Below are 17,929 nucleotides of genomic sequence, written 5' to 3' on the forward strand. Positions count from 1 at the left end.
GCTACACATTAAACCTAAAGTGCATTATATCACCATCTTGTACGATATAATCTCTGCCTTCAAAGCGAATTTTTCCTGCGTCTTTACAAGCCGGTTCACTTCCATACTTTATGTAGTCTGCAAAGCTTATAGTTTCTGCTTTTATGAAGCCTTTCTCAAAATCAGTGTGGATTGCACCTGCAGCTTTGTCAGCTGTATATTAAACCAACGTATTCTATCATACCATTACTACAGCTACACCAACACCCACGTTACCTAAATAGCCAAATAAACCTCGGTGACACCTCACCGAGTAACCTCACCGAGTACGTACGTACGGTGAGTGGTAATTATTATATGGAAGTACCAATTGTATGGTAATGTACGGTATAGTATAGTTATCTATTAGGTAAATTTAACTTTTTTTCCTCAACATTTTTTAGGATTAGCCGGAATACCCCGCCGATACTCTGATTATCCTGATAGTTTCCTATCTTGAAATATTATTTCTTCATTAGGATCCTATATTTCTTTATTTTCTATAATATTAATTATTGTTATTATTTGAGAATCAATAATTTATCAACGCATTATTTTATTTTCACTAAATATACCTTCATCTATTGAATGATACCAAAATTTACCTCCTGCTGAACATTCTTATAATGAACTTCCTATTTTAACTAACTTCTAATATGGCAGATTATATGTAATGGATTTAAACCCCATTTATAAAGGACTATCCTTTTTTTAGAAATGGCAACATGATCTAATTTAAATTTTCAAAATAGAGCTTCTCCACTTATAGAACAAATCATTTTTTTTCATGATCATACTTTAGTTATTTTAATTATTATTACTATTTTAATTTCTTATTTAATATTAAGATTATTTTTTAATAAATATATCAATCGATTTTTAATAGAAAATCAAATAATTGAATTAATTTGAACTATTCTTCCTGCAATTACTTTAATTTTTATTGCTTTACCTTCTTTACGGTTACTTTATCTTTTAGATGAACTTAATAACCCTTTAATTACATTAAAATCTATTGGTCATCAATGATATTGAAGTTATGAATATTCAGATTTTAATAATGTTGAATTTGATTCCTATATAACTCAATTCGACAATAAAAATAACTTTCGTTTATTAGATGTTGACAATCGTGTTGTTCTCCCTATAAATAATCAAATTCGAATTTTAATTACTGCAACTGATGTAATTCATTCCTGAACAATTCCATCCTTAGGAGTAAAAGTCGATGCTAATCCTGGACGATTAAATCAAACTAGTTTTTTTATTAATCGTCCAGGAATTTTTTTTGGACAATGTTCTGAAATTTGTGGAGCAAATCATAGTTTTATACCTATTGTAATTGAAAGAGTAACCATTAAAAATTTTATTAATTGAATCAATAATTATTCATCATTAGATGACTGAAAGCAAGTACTGGTCTCTTAAACCATTTTATAGTAATTTAGCAATTACTTCTAATGAAATAAAGAATTAGTTAATTTAATAACATAAATATGTCAAATTTAAATAATTACTTTTGTAATATTCTTTTATCCCTCAAATAATACCAATTAACTGATTATTTTCTTTATTTTTTTTTATTTGTATTTTTATTTTATTTAATATTATTAATTATTATATTTTTAATTATAATTATAATTCTAAAAATATATCAAAGATTTTAATAACTAAAAATAATTTTTCCTGAAAATGATAAGTAATTTATTTTCAATTTTTGATCCATCTACCAATATTTTTAATTTATCTTTTAATTGAATTAGAACTTTTATTGGATTAATATTTATTCCTTATTCTTTTTGATTTATACCTAATCGATATTTTATATTATGAAATTTTATTTCAACTAAACTTCATAATGAATTTAAAACATTAATAGGAATTAATAGATATAATGGATCAACATTTATTTTTATCACATTATTTTTTTTCGTTTTATTTAATAATTTTTTAGGATTATTCCCTTATATTTTTACAAGTACAAGTCATTTAAATCTTTCATTAACTTTATCATTAACTCTTTGATTAAGTTTTATAATTTATGGCTGAATTAATAATACACAACATATATTTACCCATTTAATCCCTCAAGGAACACCTACTGTTCTTATACCTTTTATAGTATTAATTGAAACAATTAGTAATATTATTCGCCCAGGAACTTTAGCAGTTCGTTTAACTGCTAATATAATTGCAGGACATTTATTATTAACTTTATTAGGAAATTCAGGTATAAATATACCTAATTATTTATTAATTATTTTAATTTTTACACAAATTTTATTATTAATTTTAGAATTCGCAGTTGCTATTATTCAATCTTATGTAATTACTATTTTAAGAACTCTTTATTCTAGAGAAGTTAACTAATGAAATCAACTCATAATCACCCTTATCATCTAGTAGATTTTAGCCCTTGACCCTTAACAGGAGCTATCGGAACTATAACTCTTGTTACAGGACTAGTAAAATGATTCCACAATTTCAATATAAATCTTTTAATTTTAGGATATTTAATTATTCTATTAACAATATATCAATGATGACGAGATATCTGTCGTGAAGGAACATTTCAAGGAAAACATACATTATTAGTTTCTAATGGACTTCGTTGAGGTATAATTTTATTTATTATTTCTGAAATTTTTTTTTTCATTTCTTTTTTTTGAGCTTTTTTTCATAGTAGTTTATCCCCTAATATTGAAATTGGAACTACATGACCTCCAACAAGAATTATCCCCTTTAATCCTTTTCAAATTCCCTTATTAAATACAATTATTTTAATTAGATCAGGAATTACTGTTACATGAGCTCATCATGGATTAATAGAAAATAATTTTACTCAAACTATACAAGGATTATTTTTAACTATTATTTTAGGAATTTATTTCACCATTCTCCAAGCCTATGAGTATTTTGAAGCCCCATTTACTATCGCTGATAGAATTTATGGATCAACCTTTTTTGTAGCAACAGGATTCCACGGACTACATGTAATTATTGGAACATTATTCTTACTTACATGTTTTATTCGTCATTTAAATAATCATTTTTCTAATAATCATCATTTTGGATTTGAAGCTGCAGCTTGATACTGACATTTTGTAGATGTAGTATGATTATTCCTTTATATTTCAATTTATTGATGAGGAAATAATTAATTATTTATATAATATATTTAGTATATTTGACTTCCAATCAAAAAGTTTAATAATAATTAATATAAATAATTTTTACTTTACTATTTTTTTCTTTAATTATTTTACTAATTTCTAATATTTTTATTATATTATCTTTTATTATTTCAAAAAAATCAATTATAGATCGAGAAAAATGTTCACCATTCGAATGTGGATTTGACCCTAAAACTCTTCCTCGAATTCCCTTTTCATTACATTTTTTTTTAATCACAGTAATTTTTTTAATTTTTGATATCGAAATTGCTTTAATTTTACCCATAATTATTTCTTTTAAAAGAGTTAATTTTATTATTTGATGAAAAATTAGTTCATTTTTTATAATCATACTTTTAATTGGACTATATCATGAATGAAATCAAAATATATTAAACTGAACTATTTAAGGATTATAGTTTAAAAAAACATTTGATTTGCATTCAAAAAATATTGAAATTTCAATTTATCTTAAATAAGAAGCAATTTTGCATTTAATTTCGACTTAAAAGATAGAGTTTTTACTCCTTATTTAAATAAATTAATTGAAACCAAATTAGAGGTATATCACTGTTAATGATAAAATTGAATATTAAATTCCAATTGAAATATAAATAGTTAAGCTGCTAACTTAATTTATAGTGATTAAATTCATTAATATTTCTTACTTAATTTATATAGTTTAATATAAAACATTACATTTTCATTGTAAAAATAAAAAATTATTTTTTATAAATACTTAAAGATTTATTAATCTCCTTAATATCTTCAATATTATACTCTTATTATAAGCTATTTAAGTATATTAATATAATTATAAAAATATAAATTATTATTCATAAAACAAATCTATATAAATAAATTTTAAAATTATTTATTTGATAAATATAATTAACTAAAGAATAATATTTAATAACACCATATATTCCTTGACCTCTATAATACTCTCTTCATCCTATATCCACAATTTTTAATAATTTTTGACCAAAATTTAAAAAATAATAATTTAAACCATAAGTTGATAATCTTGGTATAAATCACATTAAACTTAAAAAAAAACTTAAATTATAAGTTTTTATAAATTTATTCAAAGAATAAATTTTTATATTTCTAATTAAAATTCCCATTATTAACCCCATTAAACTAACATAAATTACTATCATTTTTAAATTAAAAGGTAAATAAATTATATAAGGATAAGAAAAAATTATTCAACTTAAAAATCTCCCAGAAATTAATCTTATAAATAATAAAATAAATATTCTATTTAATATAATATAATCTTCTTCAAATAAATTATAAACAGATAATAAATTATAACTCCCCACTATTAAATATATTAATAATCGAATAGTATAAAATATTGTTAATCCAGTAGAAATATAATATAAATAAAAAACTAAAAAATTTAAATTTCTTATTCTAACAACCTCTAAAATTAAATCCTTAGAATAAAATCCAGCCAAAAAAGGAATTCCACATAAAGCTAAATTAGAAATATTTAAACATAAAGAAGTTAAAGGAATATATAATCTTATACCCCCTATTATCCGAATATCTTGATTATCATTTATTAAATGAATCACCTTACCAGCACATATAAATAATAAAGCTTTAAATATAGCATGAGTTAATAAATGAAAATAAGCTAATTCATAATAACCTATTCTTAAAATACTTATCATTAACCCCAATTGTCTTAATGTCGATAAAGCAATAATCTTTTTTAAGTCAAATTCATAATTTGCTCTAATACCAGCTATAAATATTGTTAAACCTGACAATAATAATAATAATTTAATAAATATTGTATTTACTAATAAATTTCTAAATCGAATCAATAAATAAATACCAGCAGTTACTAATGTTGAAGAATGAACTAAAGCAGAAACAGGAGTTGGAGCAGCTATAGCTGCAGGTAATCATGAACTAAATGGAATTTGAGCACTTTTAGTTATAGCAGCTAAAATAATTATAACCCCAATAATTTTTATTGAATAATCATTATTTATAAAATCTAAATAAAAAATATAATTTCAACTTCCATAATTCACTATTCAAGCAATTACTATTAAAATTATAATATCCCCAATTCGATTTGATAAAACAGTTAATATCCCAGCATTATAAGACTTTATATTTTGATAATAAATAACTAAACAATAAGAAACTAAACCTAATCCATCTCAACCTAAAATAATTCTAATAATATTAGGACTAATAATCAAAAGAATTATTGAAAATACAAATAATAAAACTAAAATAATAAAACGATTTAAATTTAATTCTGATCTTATATAACTTTTACTATATATAATAACAGAAGAAGAAATTAAAGATACAAATATTATAAAAGTTAAAGAAATTGGATCTAATAAAATAGATATTACTAAATTTATTGAATTAAAAGAAATAATTTCCCACTCTAAAAATAATACCATCTCATTTATAATAAAATAAATTGATATAAAAAAATTAATCAATATAAAAAAAAATAAAAAAAAAAATCTAATAAAACATAAAGAATATTTATTAATGATTTAAAATGAATATACTCATATTTTTGACTCCACACATCAATATTTTTTTTAAATTATTTAAATAAAATCAAAGTATTCTATAATCAATTTTTATTACTAAAATATTTAAAGGAAGTCAATGTAATATTAATATCAAATATTCCCGAGAAACTCCTGTATAAAATCTATAAATTCCAATATTATATTTCCCATGTTGAGTATAAGAATATAAATATAATCTATACCCGGCGCTAAAAAAAGAAGTTAATATTAATATAATTATAGTTAATCAAGATCAGCTAATTAAACTATTAATTAATCTAATTTCACCTACTAAATTTAATGATGGAGGAGCTGCTATATTTGAAGATAATATTAAAAATCATCATAATCTTAAAGAAGGCATAAAATTTATTAACCCCCGATTAAGAAATAAACTTCGACTATTCAATCGTTCATAATTAATATTTGATAAACAAAATATTCCAGATGAACATAATCCATGACTAATTATTAAAACATACGAACCAATAAATCCTCAATAATTTATAGTTATAATCCCTCCAATAACAATTCTTATATGACATACAGATGAATAAGCAATTAAAGATTTTATATCAATTTGACAAAAACATTTTAAACTAATATAAAATCCTCCAATTAATCTAATAACCACTCAAATAAAATTTATTTTTAACCCAACTTTCTGTAAAATAATTATAACCCGTAAAAGTCCATACCCCCCTAGCTTTAATATAATAGCTGCTAAAATTATTGAACCAGAAATAGGAGCTTCAACATGAGCCTTAGGTAATCATAAATGAACAAAATATATTGGTATTTTTACTAAAAAAGCTAAAATTATTCTAATGTATAAAAAAAAATATCTATAATTATAAAATTTTAAAAAATATATTATTATTCTATTTATACTTCTATAAATATAAAAAATCCCTAATAATAAAGGTAAAGAAGCAAATAAAGTATAAAATAATAAATATAACCCTGCTTGAATTCGTTCAGGTTGATAACCTCACCCAATAATTAATATTAAAGTTGGAATTAATCTAGCCTCAAAAAATAAATAAAATAAAAATAAATTTATTACTCTAAAAGTTAAATATAATATTATTATCAATATAATAATATTTATTAAAAAAAAATTATCATAAAATTTATTTTTTAATAATCTTTCTCTAGCTATGATTATTAAAAATCTAATTCAAATTCTTAATAAAATTAACCCATAAGAAATTATATCACATCCTATCATATATCTTAAATTACTAAAATTATTAATATTAATAGACATATTTATAAATAAAAAAGCTATTATTACCATTATATTTTGAACCATTCAAAATATATTTTTTTTTAAACATAAAGGTATTATAAATATTATTATTATTAAAAATTTTATCATTAAATTAAATTAAATCTTTGAAAATAATCATTACCATGAGTTCGAATTATGGAAACTAAAATTGATAACCCTAAAGCTCCTTCACATACTGAAAATACTAAAAAAACTATTAATATATATATATTATAATCAACCTTTCTTAAATATAACATTAAAGAAAAAAAAATTCTTAAAACAATAAACTCTAATCTTATTAAAACAATTAATAAATGTTTATGTTTTCTTACAAAAATTATATTCCCAAATAAAAATATAATAAATACTATTATTCATATATTAAATATTATCATTTGTTTTTATAATTTAACTAAAATATTGGTCTTGTAAATCAAAAATAAGAATTTTCTTTAAAAACTTCAAAGAAAAAGAATTTCTTTATCTATAATCTCCAAAATTATAATTTTTATTAAACTATTCTTTGATATTACAAAAATATTCTTATCTTTTATAGTAATTTTTTTATCTATTTTTATATTTTTTATTAATCATCCTATTTCAATAGGATTAATAATTTTAATACAAACCTTATTTATTTGTCTTTTATTAGGAATACTTATTAATTCTTATTGATTTTCCTATATTTTATTTTTAGTTTTTTTAGGAGGACTTTTAGTTCTTTTTATTTACGTCTCAAGTATTGCATCTAATGAATTATTAAATTTTTCTTTTTTAAATAAATTTATTTTCTTCACCCCAATCATAATTTTTACTTTTATTATTATCATCACAAAAAATAATTTAAATTGACTAAATTTTTCCTTTAATGAAGATATAAATAATTTTATTAATACATTTTTATTCACTTATAATGAAAATAATATTAATTTATTTAAATTATATAATGAACAAACCTATTTATTAATAATTATAATAATTATTTATTTATTTATTACTCTTATTGCAGTAGTAAAAATCACAAATATTTTTTTTGGACCACTTCGTTCTTTTAACTAATGATAAATTTTTATAAGCCTATTCGAAAAACTCACCCCATTATTAAAATTATTAACGGATCATTAATTGATTTACCTTCTCCCTCTAATATTTCTAGATGATGAAATTTTGGATCCTTACTAGCTTTATGTTTAATAATTCAAATTATTACAGGACTATTCTTAACTATATATTACACAGCTAATATTGAAACAGCATTCTTCAGAGTTAATTATATTTGCCGAAATGTAAATTATGGTTGATTAATTCGAACTTTACATGCTAATGGAGCATCTTTTTTTTTTATTTGTATTTATTTTCATATTGGTCGAGGAATTTATTATGAATCCTTTAATTTTTTTTATACTTGAATAATTGGAGTAATTATTTTATTTTTATTAATAGCAACAGCTTTTATAGGTTATGTCCTCCCCTGAGGACAAATATCTTTTTGAGGAGCTACAGTTATTACTAATCTCCTCTCAGCTGTTCCTTATTTAGGAACTCTATTAGTTAATTGAATTTGAGGAGGATTTGCAGTTGATAATGCAACCCTTACTCGATTTTATACCTTTCACTTTTTATTACCTTTTATTATTCTTATAATAACAATTATTCATTTATTATTTCTTCATCAAACAGGGTCTAATAATCCATTAGGTATTAATAGAAACTTAGATAAAATTCCCTTTCATCCCTTTTTTACATTCAAAGATTTAATTGGATTTATTATTTTAACTATAATATTAACTCTTTTAACCTTAACTAATCCTTATTTACTTGGAGATCCAGATAATTTTATCCCAGCTAATCCTTTAGTTACCCCAATTCATATTCAACCTGAATGATATTTCCTTTTTGCATATGCTATTCTACGTTCTATCCCAAATAAATTAGGAGGTGTAATTGCTTTAGTAGTATCAATTTTAATTTTAATTATTCTTCCTTTCACCTTCAATAAAAAAATTCAAGGAATTCAATTTTACCCCCTTAATCAAATTTTATTTTGATTCCTAATTGCAACAATTATTCTTTTAACCTGAATTGGAGCTCGTCCTGTTGAAAATTTATATGTAATTACAAGTCAACTATTAACAATATTTTATTTTTCTTATTTTATTATTAATCCTATTTTAAATAAAATTTGAGATAATTTAATTTTCAAATCTTAATTTATTAATTAATTTATTAATTAATGAGCTTGTAAAAGCATTTGTTTTGAAAACTTAAGAAAGAATTATTTATTCTATTAATTTATACTAAATTTATTTTATAATTTATTATTATTATCAATCCAATAAAAAATAATAAATAATTTAAAGATACAGGTAAATATCTTTTTCAACATAAATACATTAATTTATCGTATCGATAACGAGGTAATGTACCCCGAACTCAAATAAATAAAAAAGAAATTATAATTATTTTTAAATAAAATAATAATCTAAGATTATAACCTCCTATGTAAATAATAACAAACAATAATCTTATAAATAAAATTCTAGAATACTCAGCTAAAAAAATTAAAGCAAATCCTCCTCTTCTATACTCAATATTAAACCCCGATACTAATTCTCTTTCCCCCTCAGCAAAATCAAAAGGAGTTCGATTTACTTCAGCTATTAATGAAGATATAAAACATAATCTTAAAGGTAATATTATAATTATAAATCAAATTAATTCTTGATAATTTGTAAATTTTAATAAATTAAAATCCATAATTAAAATAATACTTGATAATATAATTAAAATCAAACTAACTTCATAAGAAATAGTTTGAGCTACAGCTCGTAATCCCCCTAATAAAGAATAATTTGTATTAGAAGATCACCCTGCAATTATAACTGTATAGACCCCCAAACTTATACAACACAAAAAAAATAAAACTCCTATATTAAAAACAATTAAATTAAAATAATATGGAATTACTATTCAAATTATTAAAGATAATATAAAACTTAAAACAGGAGAAAAATAATAAAAAATATAATTTGAATAATTTAAATAAACTTGTTCTTTAGTAAATAATTTAATTGCATCAGAAAAAGGCTGTAATAAACCTATAAACCCTACTTTATTAGGACCTTTACGAATTTGAATATAACCTAAAACTTTACGCTCTAATAAAACTAAAAAAGCAACACCAATTAATACCCCCACAATTAAAATTAATACTCCAATAACTATATTTAATAAGTCTAATATTATCATATACTATTTATATAATAAATTATATATTTATGACTTCTAAAACCATTACATTTTTCTGCCAAAATAGTAAACTTTACTTTTAATTAATGATATTCTTAAATTAAAATTATTTTAAATATTTGATCCTTTCGTACTAAAATATTTTAATTATCTAAAGATAGAAACCAACCTGGCTCACACCGGTTTGAACTCAGATCATGTAAGATTTTAATGATCGAACAGATCAAAATTTTAAACTTTTGCATTTAAATTTTATCTTAATCCAACATCGAGGTCGCAAACTTTTTTTTTTATATGAACTAAAAAAAAATATTACGCTGTTATCCCTAAGGTAATTTTTTCTTATAATCATTATTAATGGATCATTTAATCATATATTTATGTTTAATTTTTAAAAAAAGTTAATTTAATTTTTCTATCACCCCAACATAATACTTCATTTTATTTCAATATTAATTTTTATATAATTTTTTAATAAAAATAAATATAAAACTCTATAGGGTCTTCTCGTCTTTTAAAATTATTTTAGCTTTTTAACTAAAAAATAAATTTCTATAAATAAATTAGAGACAGCTTATATTTCATCAAATCCTTCATACAAGTTTTCAATTAAAAAACTAATGATTATGCTACCTTTGTACAGTCATGATACTGCAGCCCTTTAATATTTATCAGTGGGCAGATTAGACTTTAAATTATATTCAAAAAGACATGTTTTTGATAAACAAGTGAATATTTTATTTGCCAAATTCCTTTTAATTAATTTTAATTATAAATTTATTTTTTTTTATTTTATTTATACTAATTTTATCATTATTACTAATTTTTTATTATTAAAAATTATTATTTTATATAATTTTAAATTTTTCCAATAAAATTTTATTTTTATTAAAATTTTTTATAATAAATTAAAATTTTTAAACAATATAAATTTTAAAAATTTTAATATAAATTATTTAATTATAAATTTTTAAATTAAAGCTTATCCCCTAATATATTAAATTTAAATTTTTATAATTTTTTTTAATAAATTATAAAATTATTTAAATTTAAAATTAAATTTTTTTCTAAAATAACTAGATATATTTAAAAACGATTAACATTTCATTTCTAATTAATTATTTAAAATAATTATGTTACATTAACTTTTATAATTAATTAACTCTTTTAAATTCGAGATTTTTTATTTTAAAAAATTTATTTAATAAACTCTGATACACAAGATACAACAAATTAAATTTTCTTTTTAATTAATTTAATTTCAATTATTTCAAATTTCTTCTACAATACATATTTCCCTATAAAATTTAAAATTTTTTCTATTAAAAATACTTTAACCCCCATTATTTATTTTTAATTTAAAATTTTTTTTATTAATTTTATTTTATTAATTTTCCCCCTCAAATTAATTAAATTTTAATTTCTTTTCAATGTAAATGAAATACTTTTACAAGCTCTAATTTGATCATTCTAGAAACACTTTCCAGTACCTCTACTTTGTTACGACTTATTTCAATTTTCAAATGAAAGTGACGGGCAATATGTACATATTTTAATTTTTAATCATTTTAATAAATTAATTAAAATTACATTTAAATCCACCTTCAAATTAATTTTAAAATTAAATTATTCATATTAAATTATTTTATTGTAATCCATCATATTCTTAATTATATTCTACATCTTGATCTGAATTAATTTTTATTTGAAATTTTAAAATATTATTTTTACTAAAAAATATTTTTTCAACAACGATATATAAAATTTTAAATTAAGTAAATTTATTCGTGGATTATCAATTATTAGACAGATTCCTCTAAATGAACTAAAATACCGCCATATTATTTAAGTTTCAATATTTTTTATTTACTATTTTAGTTTTATAAATTAAATTTTTAATAATAGGGTATCTAATCCTAGTTTATTTATTAAATTTATTAAATCATAAAATTAAATTAAAATTTAATCAAATTAAAATTTCACTTAATAATTTAATATTTATTTTAATTAAATATATTATTTATTATTTACTGAAATAATTTAATTTAATTTTTGTATAACCGCAACTGCTGGCACAAAATTAGTTATTAATTTTTATATTACTAAATCTTAATTTCTTAAATTTTTAATTTTAATTACTATAATCTCATTATTAATTATTATTAAAATAATTAAAATTTTATACTAAAATTTATATGTAAAGTAAATTTATAATAAACTATAAAAAATATAATTATTTTATTTATTTATAAAATTTTCCACATAGATTTTTTTTTTTTTTTTTTTATATTAAATGTATAATAGAAATTAATAAATTTTTAATATTTTCCTTCATTTTTTTTCATAATAACAATATTAAATATATATTTCATGATAATCCGAATACAGTTCATTTTAAATGATAAATATTATTTAATTAATTTTTATTAATCCAAAAATTTATAAATTATTAATATATTAATTAATTAAATTATATATAATTATAATTAAATAAATAATAAATTAAATTTTTAATATAAATATATATATATATATACATTAAATATATATATAAATATTTAATATATTTGATTAAATTTTAATATTTATTTATTATTAAGACCATTTTTAATATTTTTTATTATAAATATAAAATATAATAATTAAAAATAAGCTAAATAAAGCTTTTGGGCTCATACCTCAAATATAAAGGAATCCCTTTTTTTTAAAAATAAAGTGCCTGATAAAAAGGATTATTCTGATAGGATAAATAATGTAATTTTTTACCTTTATTATATTTTATAGAATTAAACTATACCTAATAACTTCAAAAATTATTGTGCACCTTACACTAAAATATATTTATTTAAAAATGACTTATTCATTTATAAGAAAAATTATTTCTTATTTTAAATTTTATTTTTTTTTAATTCTAATAAAATATTTTTTTTATTTACTTTATTTTTTAGAACTTTAATTTCAATTTCTTCTAACTCTTGACTTGGTTGTTGAATTGGATTAGAAATTAATTTATTAAGTTTTATCCCCCTAATTTCCAACCCTAATAACTTATTAAATTCTGAAGCCTCTTTAAAATATTTTTTAACTCAATCAATTGCTTCAATTAACTTCTTATTTGCAATTATTTTAAATTTATTTTTAATAAAAAATTTTTTCACAAATAATTTTATTTCTATTTTAATTAATTCCTCTTTATTAATAAAAATAGGATCTGCACCCTTTCATTTTTGATTCCCCAATATTATAGAAGGACTTTCTTGATTAAATTGCTTTATTTTAATAACTTGACAAAAAATTACCCCCATAATTTTATTGTCATATTATTTTAATATAAAATTTTTAATATTCATTATAATTTTTAATGTTTTAATTGGAGCTATTGGAGGATTCAATCAAACTTCTTTACGAAAATTAATAGCATTTTCTTCAATTAATAATTTAGGATGAATATTATCAGCATTACTAATTAGAGAAAATTTATGAATAGTTTATTTTTTTCTTTATTCTTTTTTAATTAGAATTATATGTTTTTTATTTTATATATTAAATATTTTTTATATTAATCAAATATTTAATTTTAATATATATTTTTCAATTAAATTTTCAATTATAATTAATTTCTTATCATTAGGAGGGTTACCTCCATTCTTAGGTTTCTTTCCTAAATGATTAATTATTAATTATTTAATTTTAAATAAATTTTATATTATTTCTTTTTTTTTTATCATAATAAGATTAATTATATTAATTTTTTATATTCGAATTATTTATTCTTCATTTATATTTTTTTCTTTCAAATTTAAATGATTTAAAATTTTTATTAAAAATAACCTTTTAATTTTAATTAATTTTTTTAGATTCATTTCACTATTAGGAATAATTTTTAGAACCTTATTTTTTTTTTAAGGTTTTAAGTTAAATTAAACTAATAATCTTCAAAATTATTTATAAAGAGATCTCTTTAAGCCTTAGTATTAATATACCCCATAAAATTTGCAATTTTATATCAAAATATGACTATAAGGCCTAGTAAAAGAGAACTTTCTCGTTAATAAATTTACAATTTATCGCTTTAACCTCAGCCATTTTACTATTTTAAGCGAAAATGATTCTTTTCTACCAATCATAAAGATATTGGAACTTTATATTTTATTTTTGGAATTTGAGCAGGAATAGTAGGAACCTCCCTTAGACTTATTATTCGAACAGAATTAGGTAATCCTGGATTTTTAATTGGAGATGATCAAATTTATAATACTATTGTTACAGCTCATGCTTTTATTATAATTTTTTTTATAGTAATACCTATTATAATTGGAGGATTTGGTAATTGACTTGTCCCCCTTATATTAGGAGCTCCTGATATAGCTTTCCCCCGAATAAATAACATAAGTTTTTGACTTCTCCCCCCCTCTTTAATTTTATTAATTTCAAGTAGTATCGTTGAAAATGGAGCAGGAACAGGTTGAACAGTTTACCCCCCCCTTTCCTCTAACATTGCCCATGGTGGATCTTCAGTTGATTTAGCAATTTTTTCTCTCCATTTAGCTGGAATTTCTTCTATTTTAGGAGCTATTAATTTTATTACAACAATCATTAATATACGAGTTAATAATATATCCTATGATCAAATACCCTTATTTGTTTGAGCTGTTGGAATTACAGCTTTATTATTATTACTATCATTACCAGTATTAGCAGGAGCTATTACCATACTTCTTACCGATCGAAATTTAAATACTTCTTTTTTCGATCCTGCTGGAGGAGGAGACCCAATTTTATACCAACATCTATTTTGATTTTTCGGCCACCCAGAAGTTTATATTTTAATTTTACCAGGATTTGGAATAATTTCCCATATTATTTCTCAAGAAAGAGGAAAAAAAGAAACTTTTGGATGTTTAGGAATAATTTATGCCATATTAACAATTGGATTATTAGGATTTATTGTATGGGCTCATCATATATTTACAGTAGGAATAGATATTGATACTCGAGCTTACTTTAGCTTTCAGCTACAATAATTATTGCAGTTCCAACAGGAATTAAAATTTTTAGATGACTACTTTATCTTTTAGATGAACTTAATAACCCTTTAATTACATTAAAATCTATTGGTCATCAATGATACTGAAGTTATGAATATTCAGATTTTAATAATGTTGAATTTGATTATTTATAGGGAGAACAACACGATTGTCAACATCTAATAAACGAAAGTTATTTTTATTGTCGAATTGAGTTATATAGGAATCAAATTCAACATTATTAAAATCTGAATATTCATAACTTCAATATCATTGATGACCAATAGATTTTAATGTAATTAAAGGGTTATTAAGTTCATCTAAAAGATAAAGTAACCGTAAAGAAGGTAAAGCAATAAAAATTAAAGTAATTGCAGGAAGAATAGTTCAAATTAATTCAATTATTTGATTTTCTATTAAAAATCGATTGATATATTTATTAAAAAATAATCTTAATATTAAATAAGAAATTAAAATAGTAATAATAATTAAAATAACTAAAGTATGATCATGAAAAAAAATGATTTGTTCTATAAGTGGAGAAGCTCTATTTTGAAAATTTAAATTAGATCATGTTGCCATTTCTAAAAAAAGGATAGTCCTTTATAAATGGGGTTTAAATCCATTACATATAATCTGCCATATTAGAAGTTAGTTAAAATAGGAAGTTCATTATAAGAATGTTCAGCAGGAGGTAAATTTTGGTATCATTCAATAGATGAAGGTATATTTAGTGAAAATAAAATAATGCGTTGATAAATTATTGATTCTCAAATAATAACAATAATTAATATTATAGAAAATAAAGAAATATAGGATCCTAATGAAGAAATAATATTTCAAGATAGGAAACTATCAGGATAATCAGAGTATCGGCGGGGTATTCCGGCTAATCCTAAAAAATGTTGAGGAAAAAAAGTTAAATTTACTCCAATAAATATAGAAATAAATTGAATTTTTAATAAATAAGGATTTAATATTAATCCAGTAAAAAGGGGGTATCAATGAACAAATCCTCCGAAAATAGCAAATACGGCTCCTATAGATAAAACATAATGAAAATGAGCTACAACATAATAAGTATCATGAAGAGTAATATCAAGGGAAGAGTTAGCTAAAATTACTCCTGTTAATCCACCTACTGTAAATAAAAAAATAAATCCTAAACCTCAAAGTATAGAAGGACTATAGTTAATTTGAGTTCCGTGAAGAGTTGCTAATCATCTAAAAATTTTAATTCCTGTTGGAACTGCAATAATTATTGTAGCTGAAGTAAAGTAGGCTCGAGTATCAATATCTATTCCTACTGTAAATATATGATGAGCTCATACAATAAATCCTAATAATCCAATTGTTAATATGGCATAAATTATTCCTAAACATCCAAAAGTTTCTTTTTTTCCTCTTTCTTGAGAAATAATATGGGAAATTATTCCAAATCCTGGTAAAATTAAAATATAAACTTCTGGGTGGCCGAAAAATCAAAATAGATGTTGGTATAAAATTGGGTCTCCTCCTCCAGCAGGATCGAAAAAAGAAGTATTTAAATTTCGATCGGTAAGAAGTATGGTAATAGCTCCTGCTAATACTGGTAATGATAGTAATAATAATAAAGCTGTAATTCCAACAGCTCAAACAAATAAGGGTATTTGATCATAGGATATATTATTAACTCGTATATTAATGATTGTTGTAATAAAATTAATAGCTCCTAAAATAGAAGAAATTCCAGCTAAATGGAGAGAAAAAATTGCTAAATCAACTGAAGATCCACCATGGGCAATGTTAGAGGAAAGGGGGGGGTAAACTGTTCAACCTGTTCCTGCTCCATTTTCAACGATACTACTTGAAATTAATAAAATTAAAGAGGGGGGGAGAAGTCAAAAACTTATGTTATTTATTCGGGGGAAAGCTATATCAGGAGCTCCTAATATAAGGGGGACAAGTCAATTACCAAATCCTCCAATTATAATAGGTATTACTATAAAAAAAATTATAATAAAAGCATGAGCTGTAACAATAGTATTATAAATTTGATCATCTCCAATTAAAAATCCAGGATTACCTAATTCTGTTCGAATAATAAGTCTAAGGGAGGTTCCTACTATTCCTGCTCAAATTCCAAAAATAAAATATAAAGTTCCAATATCTTTATGATTGGTAGAAAAGAATCATTTTCGCTTAAAATAGTAAAATGGCTGAGGTTAAAGCGATAAATTGTAAATTTATTAACGAGAAAGTTCTCTTTTACTAGGCCTTATAGTCATATTTTGATATAAAATTGCAAATTTTATGGGGTATATTAATACTAAGGCTTAAAGAGATCTCTTTATAAATAATTTTGAAGATTATTAGTTTAATTTAACTTAAAACCTTAAAAAAAAAATAAGGTTCTAAAAATTATTCCTAATAGTGAAATGAATCTAAAAAAATTAATTAAAATTAAAAGGTTATTTTTAATAAAAATTTTAAATCATTTAAATTTGAAAGAAAAAAATATAAATGAAGAATAAATAATTCGAATATAAAAAATTAATATAATTAATCTTATTATGATAAAAAAAAAAGAAATAATATAAAATTTATTTAAAATTAAATAATTAATAATTAATCATTTAGGAAAGA

At 21.0% G+C, this 17,929-nt stretch overlaps 6 protein-coding genes across 6 annotated transcripts; 3 read left to right on the forward strand and 3 right to left on the reverse strand.

The window, feature by feature from the left end:
- Positions 1-1,566: 1,566 nt before the first annotated feature.
- Positions 1,567-3,182, forward strand: LOC138404678 (ATP synthase subunit a-like). The gene is given in 1 exon segment (XM_069509254.1): positions 1,567-3,182. A coding segment is annotated over 1 exon segment (678 nt). The 5' UTR covers positions 1,567-1,710; the 3' UTR covers positions 2,389-3,182.
- Positions 3,183-3,992: 810 nt separating this feature from the next.
- On the reverse strand, positions 3,993-5,731 carry LOC117996072 (NADH-ubiquinone oxidoreductase chain 5-like; the record flags this gene model as incomplete). The annotated part of the gene is given in 1 exon segment (XM_034984074.2): positions 3,993-5,731. A coding segment is annotated over 1 exon segment (1,329 nt), but the record flags the coding sequence as incomplete, so codon positions are not given.
- A 62-nt stretch (positions 5,732-5,793) lies between these two features.
- LOC138404679 (NADH-ubiquinone oxidoreductase chain 4-like) lies at positions 5,794-6,932 on the reverse strand (the record flags this gene model as incomplete). Its single annotated transcript, XM_069509255.1, is given in 1 exon segment — positions 5,794-6,932. A coding segment is annotated over 1 exon segment (927 nt), but the record flags the coding sequence as incomplete, so codon positions are not given.
- On the reverse strand, positions 5,794-10,292 carry LOC138404677 (NADH-ubiquinone oxidoreductase chain 1-like). Its single transcript, XM_069509253.1, is given in 1 exon segment — positions 5,794-10,292. A coding segment is annotated over 1 exon segment (957 nt). The 5' UTR covers positions 10,278-10,292; the 3' UTR covers positions 5,794-9,320.
- Positions 7,343-11,145, forward strand: LOC138404674 (NADH-ubiquinone oxidoreductase chain 6-like). Its single transcript, XM_069509250.1, is given in 2 exon segments — positions 7,343-7,350; positions 7,496-11,145. Coding segments are annotated over 2 exon segments (600 nt in total). The 3' UTR covers positions 8,088-11,145.
- A 2,030-nt stretch (positions 11,146-13,175) lies between these two features.
- Positions 13,176-14,372, forward strand: LOC117996071 (NADH-ubiquinone oxidoreductase chain 2-like; the record flags this gene model as incomplete). Its single annotated transcript, XM_034984073.2, is given in 1 exon segment — positions 13,176-14,372. A coding segment is annotated over 1 exon segment (909 nt), but the record flags the coding sequence as incomplete, so codon positions are not given.
- Between the last annotated feature and the right edge of the window lie 3,557 nt (positions 14,373-17,929).

Source organism: Maniola hyperantus, unplaced genomic scaffold, assembly GCF_902806685.2.
Source record: "Maniola hyperantus unplaced genomic scaffold, iAphHyp1.2, whole genome shotgun sequence".
NCBI lineage: Eukaryota > Metazoa > Arthropoda > Insecta > Lepidoptera > Nymphalidae > Maniola > Maniola hyperantus.